At 37.0% G+C, this 23,867-nt stretch overlaps 2 protein-coding genes across 4 annotated transcripts; one reads left to right on the forward strand and one right to left on the reverse strand.

The window, feature by feature from the left end:
* The first annotated feature begins 1,260 nt into the window (after positions 1–1,260).
* Positions 1,261–4,963, forward strand: LOC107821817 (uncharacterized). Its single transcript, XM_016648279.2, has 2 exons — positions 1,261–2,206; positions 3,699–4,963. Exons 1-2 carry the CDS (start codon positions 1,589–1,591, stop codon positions 4,473–4,475), a joined length of 1,395 nt encoding a protein of 464 aa, XP_016503765.2. The 5' UTR covers positions 1,261–1,588; the 3' UTR covers positions 4,476–4,963.
* A 7,673-nt stretch (positions 4,964–12,636) lies between these two features.
* LOC107816212 (uncharacterized) lies at positions 12,637–23,470 on the reverse strand. 3 transcript variants are annotated; one of them, XM_075226030.1, is made up of 17 exons: positions 23,299–23,413; positions 21,210–21,359; positions 20,795–20,953; positions 20,037–20,120; positions 19,863–19,934; positions 19,697–19,768; positions 19,372–19,617; positions 19,057–19,167; positions 18,854–18,967; positions 17,504–17,620; positions 17,357–17,425; positions 17,075–17,178; positions 16,281–16,364; positions 16,063–16,150; positions 15,306–15,422; positions 13,410–13,591; positions 12,637–13,257 (listed from the first exon to the last, which is right to left on the reverse strand). In XM_075226030.1, exons 4-17 carry the CDS (start codon positions 20,082–20,084, stop codon positions 12,972–12,974), a joined length of 1,710 nt encoding a protein of 569 aa, XP_075082131.1. In that variant the 5' UTR covers positions 20,085–20,120; positions 20,795–20,953; positions 21,210–21,359; positions 23,299–23,413; the 3' UTR covers positions 12,637–12,971. The 3 variants fall into 3 exon arrangements, with proteins under 3 accessions (XP_075082131.1, XP_075082132.1, XP_016497395.2); XM_075226031.1 differs by having other exon boundaries at positions 20,795–20,958; positions 23,299–23,408; XM_016641909.2 differs by lacking the exon at positions 20,795–20,953 and having other exon boundaries at positions 23,299–23,470.
* Between the last annotated feature and the right edge of the window lie 397 nt (positions 23,471–23,867).

The following is a 23,867-nucleotide window of genomic DNA, read 5'->3' on the forward strand; positions in this document are numbered from 1 at the left end:
TCAGGTAATGAAATATAATATATGAAGGGTAATTCGGTGCACGAATTATGTTGCGCTCACACAGAGTTCCAAAAGGACCGCACCTTGAAGATATAATATAGGCAGTTTATCATCTGATTATACGGCTCGAATCCGTGATATCATAAATAAATTATAAGTTTATAGAGAAAATACATAAGTTACCCATCAAATTTGTCCGGAAAAATCATTTATACACCTTAATTTTACGGGCGACCTATATCCCCCTTATTTTTGTTTGAGATGAATTTAATACCACCCTAAATGGTGACATGGCAAAGGCAGTAGTTTCACTCTCCAAAACTCGCGTGTAAGAGGGAAATGATTAAAAATAGACATACATTTTTACTGTTTGCGTCCATTTTTCTTTTAATTCTTCTTTTCTTATTTTTTTCTCTCTCAACCTTTTCTTCTTCCTGTCACCATTTCCCTTTTCCCGTCCAAGATACTACTGTATCTCCATTTTCCCCTACTGTATCTGCCTCCATCCCCTCTACTTTTTTTCTTTTTTTCTTCTACTTTTTCTTTACCCGAGTAGAAATACTCTCCACCACCTTTCAGTAATAACAATACCATGTGTACTTTCCACACTATATATATATATATATATATATATATATATATATATATATATATATATATATATATATATATAGTTTATATAACGTCAAATTAAGAGCTTGAGATTTTTGTAAAATATTTCCTACAAAAGAGTCTTTTGAAAGAGGGAAGAGCATAGAATGGCCTACGGATCAATAGCTCGCCTTGAAGCCATTGATAAGTTATAATTTATTGAAATTTGAAAGTGCTTTTCTATTTGGACATAAATTTTGCCGAAGCTTGAAGGATTTTAACTGGCTGAAAAGTTTGGGATTTGCCGGCTTCATTTTTTCGACGAGGAATTTTTCCCTACTTTTTAAAGCTGAAAGTGTTGGATCTTGCATGGTGGTGTAGGCGGTGACGAAGATGACATGGAAAAAAAAGAGTTCAAGAAAAAGTAACGAAATAAGTGGAAAAAAAATAAAGCAGTTTTTGACACGTGACACGCGTGTACTACACATCCCACCATAAGACTGACTATGTGTTACCAATGGGGTATTAAATTCACTCCAAACAAGAATAGGATAAACATAGGTCGCCCGTAAAGTTAAGGTGTGTAAATAATTTTTCCGAACAAGTTTGATGGACAACTTATGTATTTTCTCTAAGTTTATATACTCCTATGCATATTCTTTTCTTTCTTTCTATTTTTTTTTCAATCGAGATTCATCATCACACTTTGACAATAATATTCTGAACCTTTACCCAGAAAAAGCAGTCATTCAACGTTCATTCATAAAATTCAGGTTTCCTCCGTTCTTGGTACTAAAATAGTAGTCGAAAAATCCAATATTATTCGTTACCCTTTTCTTCATTTAGCGTGCATGGCTTAAACACTCAAGTCTGTTTGAATACTAGCAGCAGTTTTTGTAGAACAAAGATTAATTTTTTGTTTTGTTTCCATTTATGGGAGAAGAAGAAGAAACGAAACTCAAGATTTCGAACGAAGAGAAAGAACCCAGAATCAGAAATGAAGCTGCTGCTGAAAAAATGTTCAAAATGGGTTTCTTCAGATCTTGATTGGAAGTTTTTACTCTTAATTCTTCCTCCTCTCTCTCTCCTCTTTTATCTCTCTCTCTCCTCCATTCCCACCATAACTACTTCCACTTTCACCTTCAACAATCCTTTTTCCACTTTTGCCCCTTTCAAATCCGTTTTCAACAATAATGTCCCTCCTCCTCCTCCTCCTCCTAACTCCTTGATGAACCGGTCTAGCTTACTCCCGCCGGTTTTTGCGAATCAAGCGGAGATTCGGTCTAGAAATGATGAGCCGTTGTTTTCGCCGGTTGTGTTGAATAAACCGGCGACGAAGGAGGAGTTGGATCGGTCTAGAATTGCAGTGTGTTTAGTGGGTGGGGCTCGTAGATTTGAACTAACTGGACCTTCTATTATCCAGAAGATTCTGAACGAGTATCCGAATTCTGATCTTTATCTTCATAGCCCGTTTGATTCTAAAGCTTATAAGCTCTCCTTGTTAAAGGCTGCTCCGCGAATCTCTGCCGTTAAAATTTTCCGGCCAAAACCAATTAACATGACCGAGTCTCAGGTCCGAGTTCTCAGCCCTCGCAACTCACCAAATGGTATACAGGTAAAAAAACTCACTGTTTTTTGTTTGTTTTTTGTGTACGGAATTTTGTTTGTTTGTTTAGCTTAATTAGTAATTTAGCTTTAGTTTAAGAAGATTCCAATTGGAGAATGTTTTGTGGCATAAGTGTTTTGTTTTTTAGGATCTTAACAGTTATTAGATATTAATGGTGTATTTGTTGTACCTTGAAAGCCAATTTTGGAAGGTTGTTAAATGGTAGTTGTAGCTGGCGGCTCTTGTTAGTTAGCAGTCGACACTTGTTCTGGTATTTGGTTTCGTATACTTTGGTGAAATCTAACTCCACCGTTCTATGTTCGAGTTGAGGAGGGAAATTGCAGTAAGTTCACAGTCAGGATAAAAATAGTAGTCAGTGATTTTTTCTCTTCCGCCTAATTCTTTGTGGGCAGAGTTACAACACGTGCAGATTTGCTGGTGGGAGATAGTAAGTACGTGGTCGAGAAAAGTCTAATTTTGATGAATCCTCTCATAATACTTTGAGAAAGTTGAGTGAGTTCGTCAATTTATATAGCTAAGACTAACTAGTTTGGAATTGAGTTAACTGATGATATATTCACAGAGTGATGAATCTGGCACCTAAACAAACGTTGATTCCATAAAGTGAAGAGAGGTTAGGGACGACGTATAATACTGAAGGTAGGTAAAATGTAGGCAAAATTTGGTTTGGATGGTGTGGCATCTCAGGTGCAAATTGTTATAGGTTTACCTTCTGAGCTTCTTCACCAATTCTGTGGGCTCTTGCCTGAAACCATCCAAGGTTTGTTGGGAAGAAATAAGAAAATGTTAAGGATTTGAGGACACGTAATCCCTGTGTTAGTTACTTGAGAAGGGGAACTGTTAATTGGAAAATGAAAGTATTCACTAGGAACACCATTGAATGGTTCACCATTTCATTAGATTTTGCAATCGAATAGTCCTTTGTCGGATTAATGATGGTTGAATATTAGTGTTAAGTGCACTTGAAAAGTAGGTTTCATATTAAATATGGTTTTTATTAGTCTGACATGTGAGCATGTTAAATTTATGGTAGTATAGCTTTACCTAATTCAAGCGCAACTAGTACTGCTCTAGCTCAATCTTTACCTAATTCGGGGCAGTGCTACTGACTGCACTGGTTGGACTTAAATTGCTATTGTGGTATTGTGTATCTTTCTTACCATTTTGTATGATAGATCACTGGTTCATTGTTTAGTTGTACATCGTGAGATACTATGATCGAACCATGGTTCTTAGAGTTCAGTAGCACTTGGCTCATTGTTGTAGAGGTGAATCTCAGAGTTCATTAGCACTTAGCTCATAGTTGCAGAGGCAAATGCAAGGTTAGTTTTTAGTTTTTACATACATTATCTGCATCTGCTTAGTTGAAAAATAAAAAGTATTTATAGCCATATTCCCCTAGGTTTGATGTTAATAAGCTACACTGGCTTTTTCTAATTCCGGAAATTGCAACAAATTTTTTTACTGTTCTGTATGGCAGGGTCTGCTGCAATATTTCAACCTAGTTGAGGGCTGCTTGACGATGATACAAGCTCATCAACGCCGGAACAACTTCACTTATGACTGGATAATTCGTACCCGAGTTGATGGCTACTGGAACGCCCCACTATTGCCCGACGACTTCATTCCAGGTGCCTACCTAGTTCCTCCAGGTTCATCCTACAGTGGCTTAAATGATCGCTTTGGTCTCGGTGACTACAACACGTCTGTAGTTGCTCTTTCACGGCTCTCTTTGATTCCTGAGCTGGATTCAGCTGGATACCATCTCCTCAACTCAGAGGGCGCATTCAAGGCCCAACTGACTATCCACAAAGTTCCCTACATCACTAAGCGCCTCCCATTCTGCGTTGTATCGGATCGTAGCTATGATTTTCCACCACCCCGTTTTGGTGTTCCAGTAGCAGCACTTTCTAGTCCAGGCCCATTAAGTGGTGCCAAGTGCCGGCCTTGCACACCTTCATGCACTGACCACTGCGTTGGGCTGGTAATGAACAGACTGTACAAAGGATGGAGCTGGACTGATTGGGCCAATAACACCCTTCAGCTCTGTGATGCTCATGCCGAGTGGGAGAGCGGGTGGCAGAAATTATTCGATGAAGTGGCAGGTAATAAACTGGCTGCAGCGAGAAGGCGAGTTGAAGATTTAAGAATGGAGCAATGTGTGAGGGATTTTGCAGAAATGAAGAAGAAGACAGCTTATTGGGAGGCTCCTCCAGTGTCTCAAATTTGTCAATTGGGCTTATCAGCATCTGCTTAACTTCAAAGCAAAATCCAACATAGTATAGGTAAACTATGTATATAGTTTTCTAGCCTTCCACGCAGCTTTTTTCTATATTTCAATTCTTTATTCCTTTTTCCTTCTTCGGAAAGAAAAAAAAAACGTACTCAGTATAATCCCACATAGTAGGGTCTGGGGCACGCAGGCCTTACTCCTACCTTGCAGAGATGGAGAAGCTGTTTCCAATAGACCCTCGACTCAGGAAAACAAAAAGAGTTACAAAAATACCTAGGTGTTTTTGTAGACATCGCGTGTTTTTTGGGATATCTCAACGGATATTACTAGTGCTTAGCTTTATAGAGAAAGGATTGCACTCAATAAGATAAGTTAATCGGAGTTCCCGGAAGGAGGTCCCACCATTTACTTGACTGTTAGAACCTTTGTTGGTTTTGGGCAACGGGGATCAACTTCCAGGACAGGAAAGGGCGATCTATCTATTTATTTGACTGAACCTAGTTCACGAAAAAGGTAACAAGTTCCAGTTTTGGTATCTTAGTTGTTGTCATTCTAAATTGTGTGATGGTACAATGTTTATCTAAAACAAGCAGTGCTTCGTAAATGATCTTTACTACCAGTTAGATGAGCTAGAAATGGCAAATAGCATAATACATGTTATGAAATCTTTTGATTGCCAGACAACTTTGAATTCTTAACCTATTATTGAAACCAATTAGAAGATGAAACATGTAGTTTGAAAACAATGAGGCGTCTAATTCAAAGATTCAACGTTTTTGCCATGTCAATCGGTTCAATGCACTGGGCTACGTACATCTTACAGAAATGTCTCAAATAAGTCTAAATTTACCTAACCTCTAGCCAGTAATCATTGACTTGCTAAAACTAGCTAGACACATATTAAAAATTGAAAACACAATAAATAAGGTTCTTTCTCTCCAAGAATCACATATAAAGAGCTCCTTCCATATTTTTAAGCGTGATTAGCAACATTAGATGCAAGACGAAAAGGAAATTTCGTAAATGAGGTAGCAAATGAGGTGATGAAATACAATATATATATATATATATATACAAGATTCCAAAAATCTAAGCAAAAAAAGGATACTTTTCAATGAGTATGGTTGAAATTTATTGAAAACATATAGATAAGTCAATATATATATATATATATATATATATATATATATATATATATATATATAAGATTCCAAAAATCTAAGCAAAAAAAGGATACTTTTCAATGGGTATGGTTGAAATTTATTGAAAACATATAGATAAGTCAATATACAAAATTTGAGGAAGATTGAAGGTGATTTGGACTGATATGGTATCAAAATTCGTAGTTAAAATCGAGTTTAAAAAATTCTTTTGCGACACATGTATCAAATATGTATCACGGATGTATCTCACACACAGGTATACATGGATATACATGTGATACACATTTGATACAAATATGATACACATATCACTTTTTTCATATTCATCTTCTACTTCGAATTTTCAATTTAAACCACCTCAAAACTCCACCAAGTCATTCCAAACTGAGATTCAAGCTTCTTAAGATATACCCAATTTATTCTAATAACATCCACTCAAAAGAAAGCAAAATTTTAACCTTTTTATGGCTACAAATAGCTAATTGGCTAATATTAGTAATATATGACTAATATTAATAATATTTTATAAATTAGCTAATTTTTATAATACTTATAAATGGACATAGCTGATAGTTTCTCATTCATAATTTGTTTGGTGCCTCGAATCCATAAGCTTATAGTTGATCTTGGTCCAACCATTTAAATGCCCTGTAAGGATTGTTTTGTCAAAATCTCGTGGCCATAAGTGGAAAAGAGAAGGCTAGTGGCCTAACATACGTTGCAATTCCTTCAAAAAGTAATTTATATCGAATCATTGAGTTTATTATTATATTCATTTTTCGTATGTATTAGTATATGCTGATTTTGTAGAATTGTTTTGATAGAATTCGATTGGCCTGAAATTTCGTAGATCTATAGTCGTGATTTTCGAGTCTATTATTTGTGGGCATACAATATGTGATTATATCCACTTTTTCGTGTGTATTAGTCCATATCGATTTTGTAGAATTTCTTTGACAGACTCTAATTGGCCTGAAATTTCGTAGATCCACAAGAAACGGTGTAGTGACCAATACTCATCACTTCGCTATGATTTTAGGGTTCATCTTTTGGTGTTTTGGGGAGTATGCAATACGAATTTATGATTATATCTATTCTTTCGGGTATATTAGTCCATGTTGATTTTGTAGAATTTTTAAGGGATTCTGATTGACCTGAAATTTTGTATGTCCATAGAAAACGGCCTAGTGATCCATACTGATTGCTTCGCCACGACTTTCATGTTTATTTTTTAGTGTTTTGTGGTCATACAACACGAATTTGTGATTATATCCACTTTTTCATGTGTATTAGTACATAAGAAATGACCTAGTGACCAATACTTGTTGCTTCACCATGACTTTTAGTTTGTTTTGGCGTTTTAAGGCCATAAAATAGGAATTCATGATGATTCACATATTTTCGTGTGCTATAGCCCACGCCATCTGCATGAATTTGTGTGGGTGGTCCTGAATCTCCTAAAATTTTGCGGGCTCATAAAAAATGATCTAACGAACAATAGTCATCGTTTCGCCATGATCGTTCCTTATTTTTAGCGATTTAAGGCTATAAAATAGGAATTCAGGACTATTCTCATATTTTTGTGTGTTACAATCCACGAATTTGGGCGATCGACCTCGAATCTCCTAAAATTTTGTGGGCCCATAAAAACGATCTAATGAACAATAACGTTCATCATTTTTTTGGTGTATTAGGCCATAAAATAGGAATTCAAGATGATCCCCAGTTTTTTGTGTGCTATAGTCCACGCCATCTACATGAATTCGGGCAACTCGCCCCGAATCTTCTAAAATCTTGCATGCTCATAAAAAATGACTTAATGAATAGTAGTAGTTATCATTTCGTCATGACCGTTCATCATTTTGGCGTTTAGGGCCATAAAATAGGAATTTAGGATGATTGCCAGATTTTCGTGTGCAATAGTCCACGCCATCTACATGAATTTGGCCAACCGACCTCGAATCTCCTTAAATTTTATGGGCCCATAAAAAATGAAATAGTGAACAATAGTCATCGCTTCGCCATGGCTGATCCTTATTTTTTGACTTTGTAGCGCCATAAAACACGAATTCAACATGGTTCTCAAATTTTCGTGTACTACAGTCTACGACATCTGCATGAATTTGGGTGATTGGAATTTGCGACAATCACCGCCTCGCTATGACCAATCCTCATTCTTTTAAGTTTGAGGGCCATAAAACTGGAATTCCACCCGATTTCAAGATTTTCGTGTGCTATAGCCCACGCTATTTGTATGGGCACGGACAACTGAACCCCAATCGCCTAAAATTTTGTCGGATCATCAAAAACAACGTAAGGAACATTAATCACCGCCTCACCATGTCCGTTCCTCATTTTTTGGCGTTTTAGGGTCATAAAACTGGAATTTCGTCTGATTTCTAGATTTTTATGTGCTATAGCTCACACCATCTGCATGGTCCCCGGCGTCCAGACTCGGATCGCCTAAAATTCTGTCGGACCATAAATAATGACCTAAGGAATAATAGTCACTACTTCGCCATGACCGTTCCTCGATTCTTTAAGTTTTAGGGCCATAAAATTAGAATTTCGCTTGATTCCCAGATTTTCGTAGGCTATATCCCACGCCATCAGCATGGGCTCAGGCGCCCGGACCCGTATTGCCCAAACTTTTGCGGAACCATCAAAAACATCCTAAGAAATAATAGTCATCGTCTTACCATGATCGTTCCTTGTTTTTCGCGTTTTAGGGCCATAAAACTAGAATTTCACCCGATTCCTAGAATTTCGTGTGTTATAGCCCATGCCAACTGCATGGGCCCGGGCGACTGGACCCCGATCGCCTAAAATTTTGTCGGACCATAAAAATAATCTAATAAACAGTAGTCACCGTCTCGCCATGACCATTCCTTATTTTTTGGCATTTTAGAGCCATAAAACTAGAACTTCGCCTGATTCTCAATTTTTTGTGTGCTATAGCTTACACCATCTGGAAGAATCCAGGCATCCAGACACGGATCGCAAAAATTTTATCGGACAATCAAAAACAACCTAAGGAACAATATTCACCGCCTCGCTATGACTGTTCCTTCGTTTTTCTTTTTTTAGGACGATAAAACTATAATTTCGTCCAATTCCTAGATTTTCATGTGTCATAGCCAACGTCATCTGAATGGGCCCAGGCGATAGAACCCAGATCGTTTAAAATTTGCCAGATCATAAAAATGACCTAAGGAACAATAGTCGCTGCCTCACCATGATTGTTCCTCATTTTTTGATATTTTAGGGCCATAAAACTGAAATTCCGCACGATTCCCAGATTTTCATGTGTTATAGCCCAAGCCATCTTCATGGGCCTGGGCGACCGGATCCGAATCGCCTAAATTTTTGCGAGACGATAAAAAAACCTAAGGAATAATAGTCATCGTCTCGCCATGACTGTTCCTCATTTTTTGCGTCTTAGGGCCATAGAACTGGAATTCCGCTTGTTTTTAGATTTTCGTGTACTATAGTCCATATCTACATGGGCCCAGACGACCAGACCTGTATCGCCTAAACTTTTGTCGGACCATAAAAATGACCTAAGGAACAATAGTCACCACCTCGCCATGACTGTTTCTTGTTTATTGGCCTTTTAGGGCCATAAAATTGGAATTCTACATGATTTCGATATTGTCATGTGATATAGCCCACGCCATCTGCATGGGCCCAGGCATCCGAGCCTAGATCCCCTAAAATTTTGTCGGATCATCAAACACGGCCTAAGGAAATATAATCACTGCCCCCCATGACCTTTCCTCGTTGTTTTAAGTTTTAGGTTCATAAAACTAGAATTTCGCCTGATTCCCAGATTTGTGTATAACTTACACTATTTGCATAGGCCCGGGCGATCATACCCAAATTACCTAAAATTTTATCGGACCATAAAAAATGACCTAAGAAAAAATAGTCACCACCTCGCCATGATCATTTCTCGTTTTTTTGTATTTTAGGGCTATAAATTTGGAATTCTTCCGAATTCGCAAATTTTCGTGTGCTATAACCTACGCCATCTGGCTGGGCTAAGGCAATCGGACCCGGATCGCCTAAAATTTTGCTAGATCACCTAAAACGACCTAAGGAACAATATTCACTACCTCGACATGACCGTTCCTTGTTTTTGGCGTTTTAGGGCCATAAAACTAGAATTTCGCCCGATTCTTAGATTTTTTTGTGCTATAGCCCAACCATCTGCATGGGCCCAGGCTACCTGACCTGGACCGCCTTAAATTTTACCGGACCATCAGAAACTACCTAAGAAACAATAGTCACTGTCTCGCCACGATTGTTCCTCGTTTTTTGGCTTTTAAGGACAATAAAACTGGAATTCCGTCCGATTCTCAAATTTTTATGTGGTATAACCCACGCCATCTACATGGGTCCGGGCATCCTGACACAGATCGCCTAAAATTTTTCTGGACCATAAAAACTACCTAAGGAACAATAGTTACCGCCTTGCCATGATCGTTCCTCGTTTTTTGGCGTTTTAGGCCATAAAACTAGAATTATGCCTGATTCTTAGACTTTTGTATGCGATAACCCACGCCATCTACATGGGATTGGACGATTAGACCTGGATCGCTTAAAACTTTCCGAGACCATAAAAACAGCTAAGGAATAATAGTCACCACCTCGCCATGACCATTCATTGTTTTTTGGCGTTTTAGGGCTATAAAATTGGAATTCCTCCTGGTTCCCAGACTTTCGTGTGTTATAGCTCACGCCATCTGCATGGGTCTGGGCAATCATACGCGGGTCACCTAAAAGTTTCCCAGACCATAAAAAACGATCTAAAGAACAATAGTCACCGCTTCGCCATGGTCGTTCCTCATTTCTTGGCGTATTAAAGCCATAAACCCAGAATTCTACCTAATTCCCAGATTTTCGTATGTTATAACTCACGCTATCTACATGGGCCAGGGTGCCAAGATTTTGCCAAACTATCAAATACGACCTAAGCAATTAGTCACCGCCTCGCCATGATCGTTCCTCGTTGTTTGGGGTTTTAGGGCCATAAAACTTGAATTCCGCCTGATTCCAAATTTTTCGTGTATTATACCTACGCCTTCTGCATGGGCCCGAGCGCCCAGACACAAATTGCCTAAATATTTTTTTGGACCATTAAAAATGACCTAAAGAACAATATTCACCGCCTCGCCATGACCGTTCCTCATTTTTTTAGCGTTTTAGGGACATAAAATTGAAATTCCGCCTGATTCCCTAATTTTCATATGCTATAGCCCACGCCTTCTATATAGGCCAAGGCGATTGAACCCGGATCGCCTCAAATATTTTTCGAACAATAAAAAATAACCTAAGGAACAATAGTCACTGCCTCGCCATGCTTATTACTCATTTGTTAGCGTTTTAAGGCCATAAACTTGAATTACGTTGTAAAGTTTTCGTATGGTATCAGCACTAAATTATAAGGGTAGAGAAGTTAAATAACATATATATATATATATATATATATATATATATATATATATATATATATAATAGGGAAAATAAAAGATGAGTTGGCACCTCTCTTAGACTAGAATTGCTATTTATCTTTTTCTCATTTTTTTGATATTTCCCACTTATTTCCCATTTTTCTTTTGTTAAGTACACATCTTTCAGTTACAATATATCTCCAAGCCGTTTTGTTTTTACAAAATAAATTTGTCCAAATGCATTTAATGTACTTTTCTCTTCGTCAAATAATTAGTACCTGGATAACAACGTTTATTACTTTTATTGAATAAGCCCAAAGGTCTGTAACTGACCCAATATTTGTGTAACTGCACATTAAACATCCGTGTGAATAAACAATTGTAACTGAAATGAAACCTGGATGGCTATAAAGGGATGCTATAGATACCCAATGTTTGTATCTATTTGATTGAAATTTTACAACGAATGGACTATGAGTACGTACTTGGTTATCAGGTATGCTACCTTGGTTTTCTTATATTCCAGCACTTAATATCATTTCTTATATTTCCTTTTTGCATGTGCTTTTTATCTTTTATAAGAGGTGGACGTTAGACAATTTTGCATAGTTGCTAGAGTACACTATTGATTAGAAAGTTATAACTCCTTTTACTATTTATCTGGTTGACAATGTAAGATTAACAACTTGTTTGGATGGTTGTTACACATCGTTTCATAATGTATCATATCATATTGTATTGTACTGTACTGTATCGTTTGATAAATACAATGTTTGAATAGATTGTGTCGTTTGCCATCATTTCATGATATCACGCACCAACAATATGAAGAATAAACTTGCAATATTATAAAGAAAAATTATGATACAAGGTAAAATTACTATATAAAAAAGTAGGGTAAATGATAAAATAAAATAATTTAATAATAATAAAGGGTGAGATTGAGAGAAAAAGACAAGGTAACGACGCGACCACACCAAATCGGTCGTTACATAAAGTGGCACATTTCGTCGTTATGTAACGATGGATTTAACGATACGGTACAATAAAATTTAAGTAACAATCAAAACAAATATTGTATTTAAAGTAACAATACGATACGATACAATGGGTAACAACCATCCAAACAAGATGTAAGTTGAACCAGATAGTCCTATAGTTGTTAGGAATGTATTGAGTACTGACTTATCGATCTGCAACGTAGGATCTTTTTTTTCTCTCCTCATTTTCCTTATTGAACAATCCGTAAATTGGCACTACATTCACATGACCTGTGAAACTTATTATGGTAGTGAGTTTAGCGCTTCTATGGCCATTTCTCTCTTTTGGACTATTTATTTGATTATGATCAATTTATGTTAAGGGGAAAAAAAAGTTTCTTCTTCTGTTAATTAATAATATGATTTATCTAGTAAACATTAACAAGAATTTTACAAATATTATGACATAAATATTTATTAATTTTAATTTTTTTTCTTTATTTCGCGCGGGTAATTTAACTAGTTTATACTATAAAAGTGAGATTAGAGAAAATATAGATGTTTTGCACTCTTCGCCTGGAGCATTACATTTCTAAATATGGACACACACTTATATTAGGCGTAATGTATTAACACCCACAAGAAAATACAAGAGAACTTTACCTATTTTCACCATTAATTCTGATAATCGGAACGACTATTGCTACATATTACAAATAGCTTTTGCTATAAATACAAAATTGACCTCTAACATTTCATGGGATGTGAAGCAGGCAGGAAATATTGCATTATCTTCACGTGTTGCTCATGGCCAACCAAGGTCGAGGACAAGCATTTCCAACTCTTAATGGCATGGTCCGACTCTTGTCATGCAAGGGCAAGCATTTCCTCTTTTTCACGACAATCAAACAGGCAGATTAATCTCTACAAGGACTCCGGACATGGTCTGATTCTTGAAGGCATCTGCATATCAGGTCGTAATTCACCTCCAAACCATTGAGCAACTTTAGGTGTTATGGACATTTTGCTCATTTCAAGATCAAATTCATCGAGATCCTGATCATAACTTCGGGCGACTCCATCAGCTATATTCATCCCCTTCCCTGCAGTACAAATTTCAACATCGTCTTCATCACTAGTACCCTCATCATCATCATTGTCATATGAGCTCCGAACCATTGACCAGTACACAAAATTTGGCCGGATGAATCTTCAAAACATATAATAAGAGATGAGACATAAGAACATACTAATTAATACAATTAGCAGAACAAATATTATCTCCCAAGGTACTTGAATATCCAATCAAGATCAACCCAATTAATGCACTTGAGAAATCAATAGTCCAATGTAGAAACAAACCTGTCAGATCTCAATAGCAGACAAGGATCAAATGGGAAAAACATGTCAAGCCTCTCTCTACCACCAAAAGAGATTGAAAGATCAGACTCGAGCAGACCACTTGATACAAAGTTATCAGGCACATCAAGATTAGTTACTTTTGCCAACCGAAGAAATTCTTTCACTACTGATGGCAAGCATACCTGTTAAAAAGTATGAGGAACATCAAGATTAGTTACTTTTGCCAACCAAAGGAATTCTTTCACTACTGATGGCAAGCATACCTGTTAAAAAATATTTTATTGGAGACTGGTACAGAATCCACTAACAGAGAAAGATATACAACTATTGGCTACGTTAGAGAGCACTAATATCAAAGAAAATACAGAATGAACTTGTACAACAGTACAATCACAAACTAGTTGGGATCGGCTATCAAATATCTAACCGAACTCAAAACAATACTTACAAATACCGGACTATGCAATATGAAACCAACAATGAATAGACCTCAATATCAATCTAGTTTCCACTATGTTCTGTTCTTCGGTAATCCGCATGAATCCCAAGAGATATTAAGTTTTTGAAAGTTTGCTTCATATGACTTTAGTTAACACCTTTAATCATCACAATGTCACACACGAATGAGTGTATTTGGAGGTGGAAGACATTATCATACCATCTCGATCAATCTTTGCTTTTGTTAATGGTGATCAGTCCTAGTCTTGCCTAATTATGCTGGTTGCACATCCATCTTAATGTCTGCAACGCATCCCATTGATATGATCAGCCCAACATTTCAGTTCCCTGAAACTTGCTGGTATTACAACAATTCTGTAGAATTTGCCTTTCCATCCACAAAATCCCCCCCCCCCCCCCCCCCCCCAAAAAAAATCCTCTATTTTAGTTTTGTTTTGAATCTGCATCTAACCATTTTCCGAACGACGGAACCTCTATATCTAACAGCAACAAAAAAAAAACTAGTGAATTCCCCCAAGTGGGGGTGGGATCTGGGAAGGGTGAGATGTACGGAGCCTTACCCCTACCCTTGAAGGCGGAGAGGTTGTTTCTGAAAGATCCTCGGCTAAAAGAAAAGATAAAATAAGTAATGGCAACAAGTATTAACAACAAGATAAAAAGAGGACCGAAGCAACAAGATAAAAAGACTACAGAAGCCAAGGTTGCGATTAAATGGTAGTAATAGCAATCTAAGAATAAAGGGATAACAAATTAACACTAACGCTATCGAACTAAGGAAGACAAAGGGAATCGTTCGACTGTCTACTAACCTTCTATCCTAATCCTCGACCTCTACACCCTCCTATCAAGGGTCATGTCCCCAGTAACCTCCAGCTGTGTCATATCACGCCTAATCACCTATACCCAAGACTTCTTAGGCCTACCTCTATATCACATATACCTAAGACTTCATTGGCCTACCTCTACTCCTCATACCCACCAAGGTCAACCTCTCACACCTCCTACCTGGGGCTTCTGAGCCTCTCCTCTTAACATGCCCGAACCATCTCAGCCTCGTCTCCGGTCTCCCGCATCTTATCCTCCCGAGGGGCCACTCCCACCTTATCCCGAATAACTTCATTCCTAATCTAATCTAACCTAGTATGCTCATACATCCATCTCAATATCCTCATTTCAGCTACTCTCATCTTCTAGACATGAGAATTCTTGACCTGCCAACACTCTATCCCATGCAACATGGTCTGTCTAACCTCTAAATCTAAAAGCACTGTAATTCCATAGAATCACCTAATCTCACTCAAATTTATTTTTCTTATGCTCTCTAAGCTTACAGCACGAATAGTCTATCCGCACGAACTAATAAAAAATAAAAATAAAATACAAAACAAAAGAAATCCATAGAGAGATAGAGTGTGTGTGTGTGTGTGAATGCATTACCATTAATGGGCTCAATGGATGCCTCAGGATATCCTCTATGTGCTTTGAGAGCCGTGACCTGATACGAGGATAAGCAAGCATTGATCTCATGCGAAAACAAAGTATGTACATCATGGCCTGCATTACAATGAACAGAATCAGTAACAATTTGTTTAGATGTTAACGAAGCTTCTGAAAATTTTGTGCTAAAGTAAAGTTAAAATTTTCTTCAAGTTCCCTACATGTTTTGCAAAATTAAAGTTGGAAGAAGTCTTTTTAAAGAAAAAGTCTTTAACCACTTCTCTCAAAGTTTCCCACAATACGGGAAACTTCTCTCAAAGTCTTTAACCACTTCTCTCAAAGTTTCTCAAAGTCTCAAAGTTTCCCCCAATGCACAAAATATGGAAGTTAACTTTCCAACACTTTCCTTTCCCCTTCCCAGCACTCACATGGTATATAAATAAAATTAGCCCCAGGAATATAATTCGGAAAGCCTTTACTTAATTCCACACTAACAACAGAAAAAAGCCCTGCACTCCTGAAACAATATAACAACCAATACCAAGAGTACTTGAAGAGAATCATTTGCTGATTACAGAATTGACACTGATCTATTCTCTTGGTCTCAAGATTGACAGTACAATAGTATAATAGTCATTCTTTCACCTAAAAATAGAAACCACCACAAATAACTTCACAAAAATGAACAAGGATCTGTCTGTGTGAGGGAGTGGGGCAGACCATTAAAGGTTTTGACTACATCAAAGCTGTCAAATACCTGGCACCCAGCATAGAATTCCTTGTGAGCTTTTGGATTGATGCCACCACTCTGGTTGGAGCAATAAGTGGAACACCATTCAACCAAACTGATCCTCGCACAAAAAGAAAGAAATCCATGACTTGGGATGTGCCTCAATTTATTACTGACCAGGGGGAGCAACTTACAACTATAAAGTATTGTGTGCAAAGGAAGATGGTTAGGTTCATCGAGTAAACCTTTCTACATATTCAGCAACAGATGAGATAGACAAAAACTTTGTACGAGCCAAATAACTAGCAAGATAGGCAACAGCACTCATTCTGCAAAAAAAACAATAAAAGTATTACTACCTCCCAACAACCATGAGAAAATGTATAACTAGAAAGCAAAGAGCTATCAAATTTATCCACTCCCAGAGAGTATCAAATCTGTTCAGTAGCATTTGAAATTGAAAAAACAAGATCACCGAGAAGCACTTCATTACCTTCTGACAAGGAAATGACAATGACTTTCAGTACTTCTATTTGTCTTATCCAACACAACTGAAAAGATACTTAAGCACAGTAATCTATGACTTTTAAGGACCACTATTTGATGGCATGTTATCTAAACAGCATATGCATAAAGTCGGCTAGTCTTAGTACAGAATACTACTCTGAGTGCATGTAAATTCAGTGACAGGATCATAGAGGGACCAATGTTGAGACCCCAAGCAGTGTCCCAACAAAATTCAAAAAAGAGGGGACAGTTGAATTCAAAATTACAATAAATATATCTATAAACAGGGAGTACAGACTATTCATTAGCTTCCATAATTACGTTCAAAGATGAAAGAATCCTAAGCCCATTGACCCATTTACATAAAGTGCAATCCTCTAAACAATCAGATTGAATAGCAAACTGAGCGAGCAGTTGCTTGTGTATCCATAAGATATGACTAAGCTAATTGATCAGCAATACGGTGTCAGGGTGCAACAGGCGGGAAAAGCAAGAAAAAGAAGCCAAAGATTCGAAACTCTATAATCCTCACCTCCATTGTGGATAGATACTGCTCTTAAATATATCAAATAGTGTATCAGCAAATCTCCTGCCGCAGTTTTCAGGATCCAGGGTACAGGCATAAAACATGACAAACTGCAATATCAGCAAGAAGTTTAAGTTTAATTTTCAAAAGGGCAAGAAGGTACACATAGAAGTAAGAAAAAGAAACTAAGAAGAATAGTGTACATCAAGTTCGAGAAGTGCTGGAAATGAACGAGTACACTAAATGAAAGACTAGCCCAAGTGTCAGAGATGATATTACGCATGTTACCTGGGCAAATTTAGACTTGTATGCTGTCAAAACAGTATGCTGAAAAGACTGGAGAAGAGTCTCAAAAACCTACAACATATGAAAGACAACTGCATGTAAGAAAAGTATGTAAGAGTTAGAAACTAGACACTGATGCGTCCAGTTTACCTGACTCAGGCGTCCACTCTCTTGGCAAAAGTTAAGGTGTTCAAAGGTAAGCACCATCAAGCTATCCAATTTTTGAGCACTGGCATTTCCAAGCCGTTCCATCCAAGAAATTCGGAGCTGAGAGTAAAAAGCTAGTTAGTATATAAAGAATGATGGCAAAAACCAAATCAAAAAGATGGATGAGCTCAGTCTGTAGAGTGCAATGCTCTTAACCTTGTGGTCAGCAGATCGAGCTTCTGGTGACCGCTCTAATAATTTTACTTATAAAAGAATCAAAGAGAGATGAAAATTTTTAACAGAATTCGATCAATCATCAGCTCAAAGCTACTTATTTTCTTTGTATTTTCCTTATAATAAGTACTTTCGATATGCCTAGTGTATTGTATTTATACAAGATACAATCAAATACTAGCTTGACCAAAAAGTGGAGAAAGGGATACAACCGCACACCACATGAAAAAATAACCATTTACAAGAACAAAAATAAAAAATCTTGCCAAAGCCGGTAATACGGTATTGTAATTCTCTCTAATTGATGACAATTTTGAATATACTGGACCCTAATCCAATTGTATACAATCTTTTGATCAGAAGATCAACACCATGAAAAAGGAAATGTCGGTAGACGAATACGGGAAGGGTGAAAATAGAACTGTGGGAAATATGACCTTTATTAAGGAAAATAATTCGGAAGAAAATAGTACTCTTGACCACTTAAATGCTGGTCAGAGTTCACACAATATTGACAAGGCAAATTTTTCTCAAGTTGACTCAGATTTAAAGAGAAATGTTATGAAGTCCTCTTCTGAATCATCAGGTATTCTTTAACTACTTGGATTCTTCAAGATTAAGACCATATTTTGTTATAAGGTATATGATTCTATAAATATTGGGAAATCCCCATATACACATAGTATACCAAAAAGTAGAGAAAGCTAGGCTAAACATGGTTCTGTACAAAATTCACCCAATCATCTATACAAACAGGAATCAAGTGTGCACCAAAAATAAACTAGAGGCACAAGACTACTCTGGACATGTACAAAATCACTCTCAAGTGTCACCCACTTGTAATGATCTCCTATTTCTTTCCTTCCATTCCTTCCATACTACCCTCATAAAAGCTTTTCCGGCTAGAGACAACGCAAAGTGAACCAAATAACTGCAACATTAATATCTTTACACAGATACGTGATTTTCTTATTCTCAGCTTCAAAAGAAATGAAAACATATATCACCATCAACCGCACTATCCCAGAAAAAAAAAGAGTCAAAGAAACAACACTAGTGGCAATGGCAAGTTGGCAACACTAACATACAGAAGAATATCAGTAAAAAGATGAAGATCACCTGGTCACCATCTTGCTGACCGTCATCTACTGGACCATCCAGATCTTCCAGCTCCATATCAAAGATGCATTTGGTGAAATCCTCATTTAAGATTTCATCCCATGCAATGTCTACCTAAGAAACTCAAGGACAAGAAGAAAGATAAGTTAATGCAACAACTTCTACACAGTGACAGAGCGAAGCTTCAATTTCAAACAACTTACATCCAAATCTATCAGCCAATCCATAATTGCCACAAGCATAGTTCCCCCAACAAGACCACCAATTGCTCCACCCTCCAGTTTTAACATGTTCTCCACATATGCCATGATGAACTTCAGGCAAAGAAAAAAAACATGGATAAGAATTTAGGAGCTTCCAGCAATAAGGAGGACAACACAAAAGAAATAGATTATCAACAAAAGGTTCTGGTGATGCAAGGTTCACTAATTCAAAAAAATGTCACTAGAACCAGAACATTTAATAAGCTGCATGGTGGAAGAATCTTCTTTGTAAAGAAAGCATGTATCTGCACTTACTGGTTCCTTTGTGTAATTGATTGGCATCTTCTGCATCTTCTCCTTTACTATCTTCTCAAGTCTCAAGGGGGAGAGAGGAACTAACTCTGCAATGTCTATTAAAGTTGAATGGACACGATCAATGACTTGGCCCTTTCGTAGTATGCCACGTGGCTGATTCAACAACGATATGAATGAAGGAGGCGGCACAAAATTGTTCACAAGCATTTCCAAGCACAAATCGACATACTGCCCACCGGATGTAGCCTACAGAATAGGAGAAGACTCATGATCATAGACACAATTAGACACAAACATGGAAGATTGCAGCACTAAAGCCACATACCAAGGATATAAGTAATTCCATCAAAGCATCCATTACATCAGTCCCATAGTTCCACATGCTCATTCCTAAAATCTGGAGGCGAATAAGACATTTAAGTATACAAGCTTACCAACTTCTATTCTTATCTAAAAGATGCAGACTGTTAATACAGCTACTTAGAACTTACAGATGAAAGGAGACTTTGATGATGAACAATGTCTAGACAAGAAACTGATCCTGACAAAGCTTTTAAACATGTCTGAAATGCGAAGACCAAACAAAATGAAAATTAAAACATGAAGCAAAAGAAACCACCACAAAAAGTGATTGCATTGCCTGTGCAATCTCCAAGGAAACATACCACCAGTAGGGCAACCTCCTCGGGTACAAGGCGTTCCTTACAGTGCATAACCCCAACAAGCTGGTTATATTTGTCCGGATCACCCTAATACACGCAACATTCAGCTATAAAATTCACTCTGCAGTGCTATAACAAATATATGGAGACTATAAAGAAGCACAATTCATAAAAACTGCACAAGATGCACCAGTGAAAATAGCAACTAGGAAGGTACAGACAACCCACATCTGTGAAGATGTTTGCCAGGAAAAAAAATAAAGTGAAACAGACAAAAAAAACAGTAATTTAAGCATAAGGAATAAGTGAAAACATTTGGCTTGCTGAATATAAATGAGATAAGTGTGCCAGGAAAGTAAATAAAGTGAAACAGACAAAACACAATCAGTAATTTAAGCACAAGGAATAAATGAAAACATTTCTCTGGCAAGTGCTTGCTGAATATAAATGAGAGAAGTCACGTCCCACTCACCACCACCACTCCCCCTCCCCACGCCCTCCTCCCCGCCCTCCCAACCAAAAAGAAAGGGAAAAAAAGGAAACATATAGGGAGTAAGAGAGGGGCAGAAGAGAACATGTCTAACTAACCACTTCTACGTCCATTCAGAAATTAACAGTTAAAATACCACGTCAGATGCATAATACTCGAACCTGAGCCCTCTTACTTCTCAATTCAATATACATCACCTTCACAAAAGCCCTACCAATTTCCCTCCATTTTCTATCTAAAGTCAAATTCATGCAAGGCTTATGCACCTCACCTCATCAATCTTTTTCTAACGGAGAAATCCTCGAGGACCAGCTTGGAGCACAGTTCATACTCAGTAGATAATAGGCACGCCCCTATCTGATGTGACAATTTCTTAGTTTTAGTCACATCTTCCACAGGAAGACAACCACGGTCAATCAATCTGGAGCACCTATGCTTGTATTCAAGCAAACATTTGAAACAGTCATCTTAGCAGGAAAGATACTTTTCCTCTTATTTTTTGATGAGTAACTTAGCCAAAATAAACAATGAGAAACAAAGGGTTGCGGCGAAACAAATTCAATCTGTTGATTCATACAGTTCAAACTTGATTTCCCGTGCAGTGGCATGGGCATCCAAACCCAACCCAAGAAATTATCAGTGTATAGTTTTATTTTTATTCAAAATATGTTTTTAGAGAGACCAACCTGGAGAGCAGATTTAAGGGCACCTCTAACATGATAGAACAACTCTGTATCCGTAATCTCAACATTCTCCATCTCAGCATAGCCTGCCTGCTCAGCTGGTAATACCATCCCCATTATATTTGATACTGTTGAATATTGCCGAAATTTCCTCTGAAACATCATCATGCGGAAAAGACATTATCAGCAAGGGAAAAAATGTTCTATAGTAACCAGCCATAGACCCTTGAATCACTCATCAAAATGCTTATTCAAGAAAAGAAACAGCTAAAAATACTCAAGTCTGTTTAATAAAAGATATATATCAACAAGACAACAGCACATACTGAAAACCATAGCACGAATTACAGAACTATACAGTGGTATAAGTTCACAGCTATTACTTTAATCTTTATGGAAATTTTATTATCGTAAAGATGTCCATCACCAGTGACTTCAAGAAAATGCTACACCATAGATTGATTTTGAGTCTTAAAACCACGTTAAGCTTTTCAAATTTTAACTTGTTATCTCCATAGATGCAAAATCCACTAAGCCCTTGTCAATTCAAGCAAGAAAGCACCAGTCTTTCTCAATACAAACCAGCAATAATACCCATCTGGAACCAGTATACAAAACAGTCCTATTCAATCAACGAATCAGCAATTTGATGGTTGCACAAATAAAAGGCTTTTACAGAAAATTGATTTTAACGAATGTCCAATTAGTGCACAGTCAGTGTTTTTGGCCAATATTGTCCCTTATCTTTGAGGGTAGGTTTATTTTGGTCCCTCAAATATAACCTTGTGCATATTTAGTCCTTTAAGTATGCTAAAGTAGAGCACCTTTAGTCTCACTGACACAATGTGTTCAAAAACTAACGGTGTTACCCAACTCTGATTCATGAAGCAAATCTTCTGCTCTGAAGCAAAACGTTTCCTCTCCTTAATGACACAAATTATCACTTTAATTCCTCATTTTTAGATAATGCCTTCTAAAATTTTGACCTTGAGAATATCCCCTTCTGTGGCAATTTTCAATGAGAAAATGACACTGTATAGCTTCTATAAAAATAATAGTCGAAAAAATATATAAAATTTATATTTATTTTCGTATATATACATTTAAAAATTTCGGTTGATTTTTCCAAAACGAAAAGTTAAAATTTGAAAAAAAAATACAGCTGCCAGGATCACTTCTAGGCATATTATTGAAGCAAACGAATAACCAGGGTGTATTATCACTTTTAGCCCGTTTCAGAAACTATTCACATCTGGTAGCCGAAAATTTATATAAATTTTGTATAATTTTTGTATATTAACATACAAAATGTATATATATACAAAAAAAAAATATACAAATTTTATACATTTTTTCGGCTATTATTTTTACAGCGGCTATACAGTGTCATTTTCTCGTTGATAACTGGCACAGAAGGGGATATTTTCAAGGTCAAAATTTTAGAAGACATTATCTAAAAATGAGGAATTAAAGTGATAATTTGTGTCATTAAGGAGAGGAAACATTTTGCTTCAGAGCAGAAGATTTGATTCATGAATTAGAGTTGGGTAACAGCGTTAGTTTTTTTAACACAATGTGTGTGTCAGTTTAGAAGACATTATCTAAAAATGAGGAATTAAAGTGATAATTTGTGTCATTAAGGAGAGGAAACATTTTGTTTCAGAGCAGAAGATTTGGTTCATGAATTAGAGTTGGGTAACAGCGTTAGTTTTTTTAACACATTGTGTGTGTCAGTGAGACTAAAGTTGCTTCACTTAGCATACTTAAAGGAGTAAATATGCTCAGGGTTATATTTGATGGACCAAAATAGACCTAACCTCAAATATAAGGGATAATATTGGCCAAAAACTTGCACAGTCACAAATTCCGGCCAGTATATTAACTAGTAAAAACTCACAGGAAACTAAGATATTGGAGTTAAGCTTCTTTAAATCCTGGGAGCACACAGAATATTATAGTCCAATTCACCAAAAAAAACATTTTTTCCAGTAAAATAGCGGCCAAAAAAATAAACTAAGATTGTCGTTGTGTATTAGAGACAGACAGATAAACGATAATATGTAGAGAGAGTGAGAGATAAAGAGGAGCATACACTTCGATTCCGCCGGAGAAGGAGAAAAATGAGGAATTCGGCGTCGGGGGAGATGGAGGAGCTAGAGAAGCAAAAGCGACGCCAGGTAGTGGAGAGCTGAAGGAAAGTTCAATTTGGCTAATTTCAAGACTCGCCCGCTATAGACGTGAATTGTTTGGGCCGATATTGGCCCATGATGCTCCGAAAGGACTTGGGGCTTTTAGCATATTTGGCTGGATACAGCCGCTACTTAAATATAGAGGAATTTTCGAAATGACTATTGTTCAGTGGCTATTAACTTTCTATATAGCTATCATATATTTAATTACTTTCCGTAGCTACCTTTTAGTTGTTATGATACTATATTCGATGTATTCGAGCTACTGTATTCATGAATAGAATAGCAAAAATCAGCTAAAAAAGAGCAGTCTAGCTGTCAGCCATTGTATTCACATGTATTCGTACCATGTATTCACGAATACAACGTAATAATAGATCTCTTCAGTTGTTTAATAACGGAAAACTGCTAATTTAACGGGTTACACTCCTAATATAATTCACCTAAATCAATTATAACACACAATATTATC

This window comes from Nicotiana tabacum, chromosome 12 (genome assembly GCF_000715075.1).
Source record: "Nicotiana tabacum cultivar K326 chromosome 12, ASM71507v2, whole genome shotgun sequence".
Taxonomy (NCBI): Eukaryota; Viridiplantae; Streptophyta; class Magnoliopsida; order Solanales; family Solanaceae; genus Nicotiana; species Nicotiana tabacum.

Coding starts and splice junctions, on each gene's coding strand:
- LOC107816212 (XM_016641909.2), bottom strand. CDS start 21,323: ATGGGGATGGTATTACCAGCTGAGCAGGCAGGCTATGCTGAGATGGAG. Junction 16,365..17,074: donor AGTATCTATCCACAATGGAG/GTGAGGATTATA, acceptor TTTTTTTTGCAG/AATGAGTGCTGTTGCCTATC. Junction 13,258..13,409: donor CTGCTATTGAGATCTGACAG/GTTTGTTTCTAC, acceptor TATGTTTTGAAG/ATTCATCCGGCCAAATTTTG.
- LOC107821817 (XM_016648279.2), top strand. CDS start 1,589: ATGAAGCTGCTGCTGAAAAAATGTTCAAAATGGGTTTCTTCAGATCTT. Junction 2,207..3,698: donor ACTCACCAAATGGTATACAG/GTAAAAAAACTC, acceptor TCTGTATGGCAG/GGTCTGCTGCAATATTTCAA.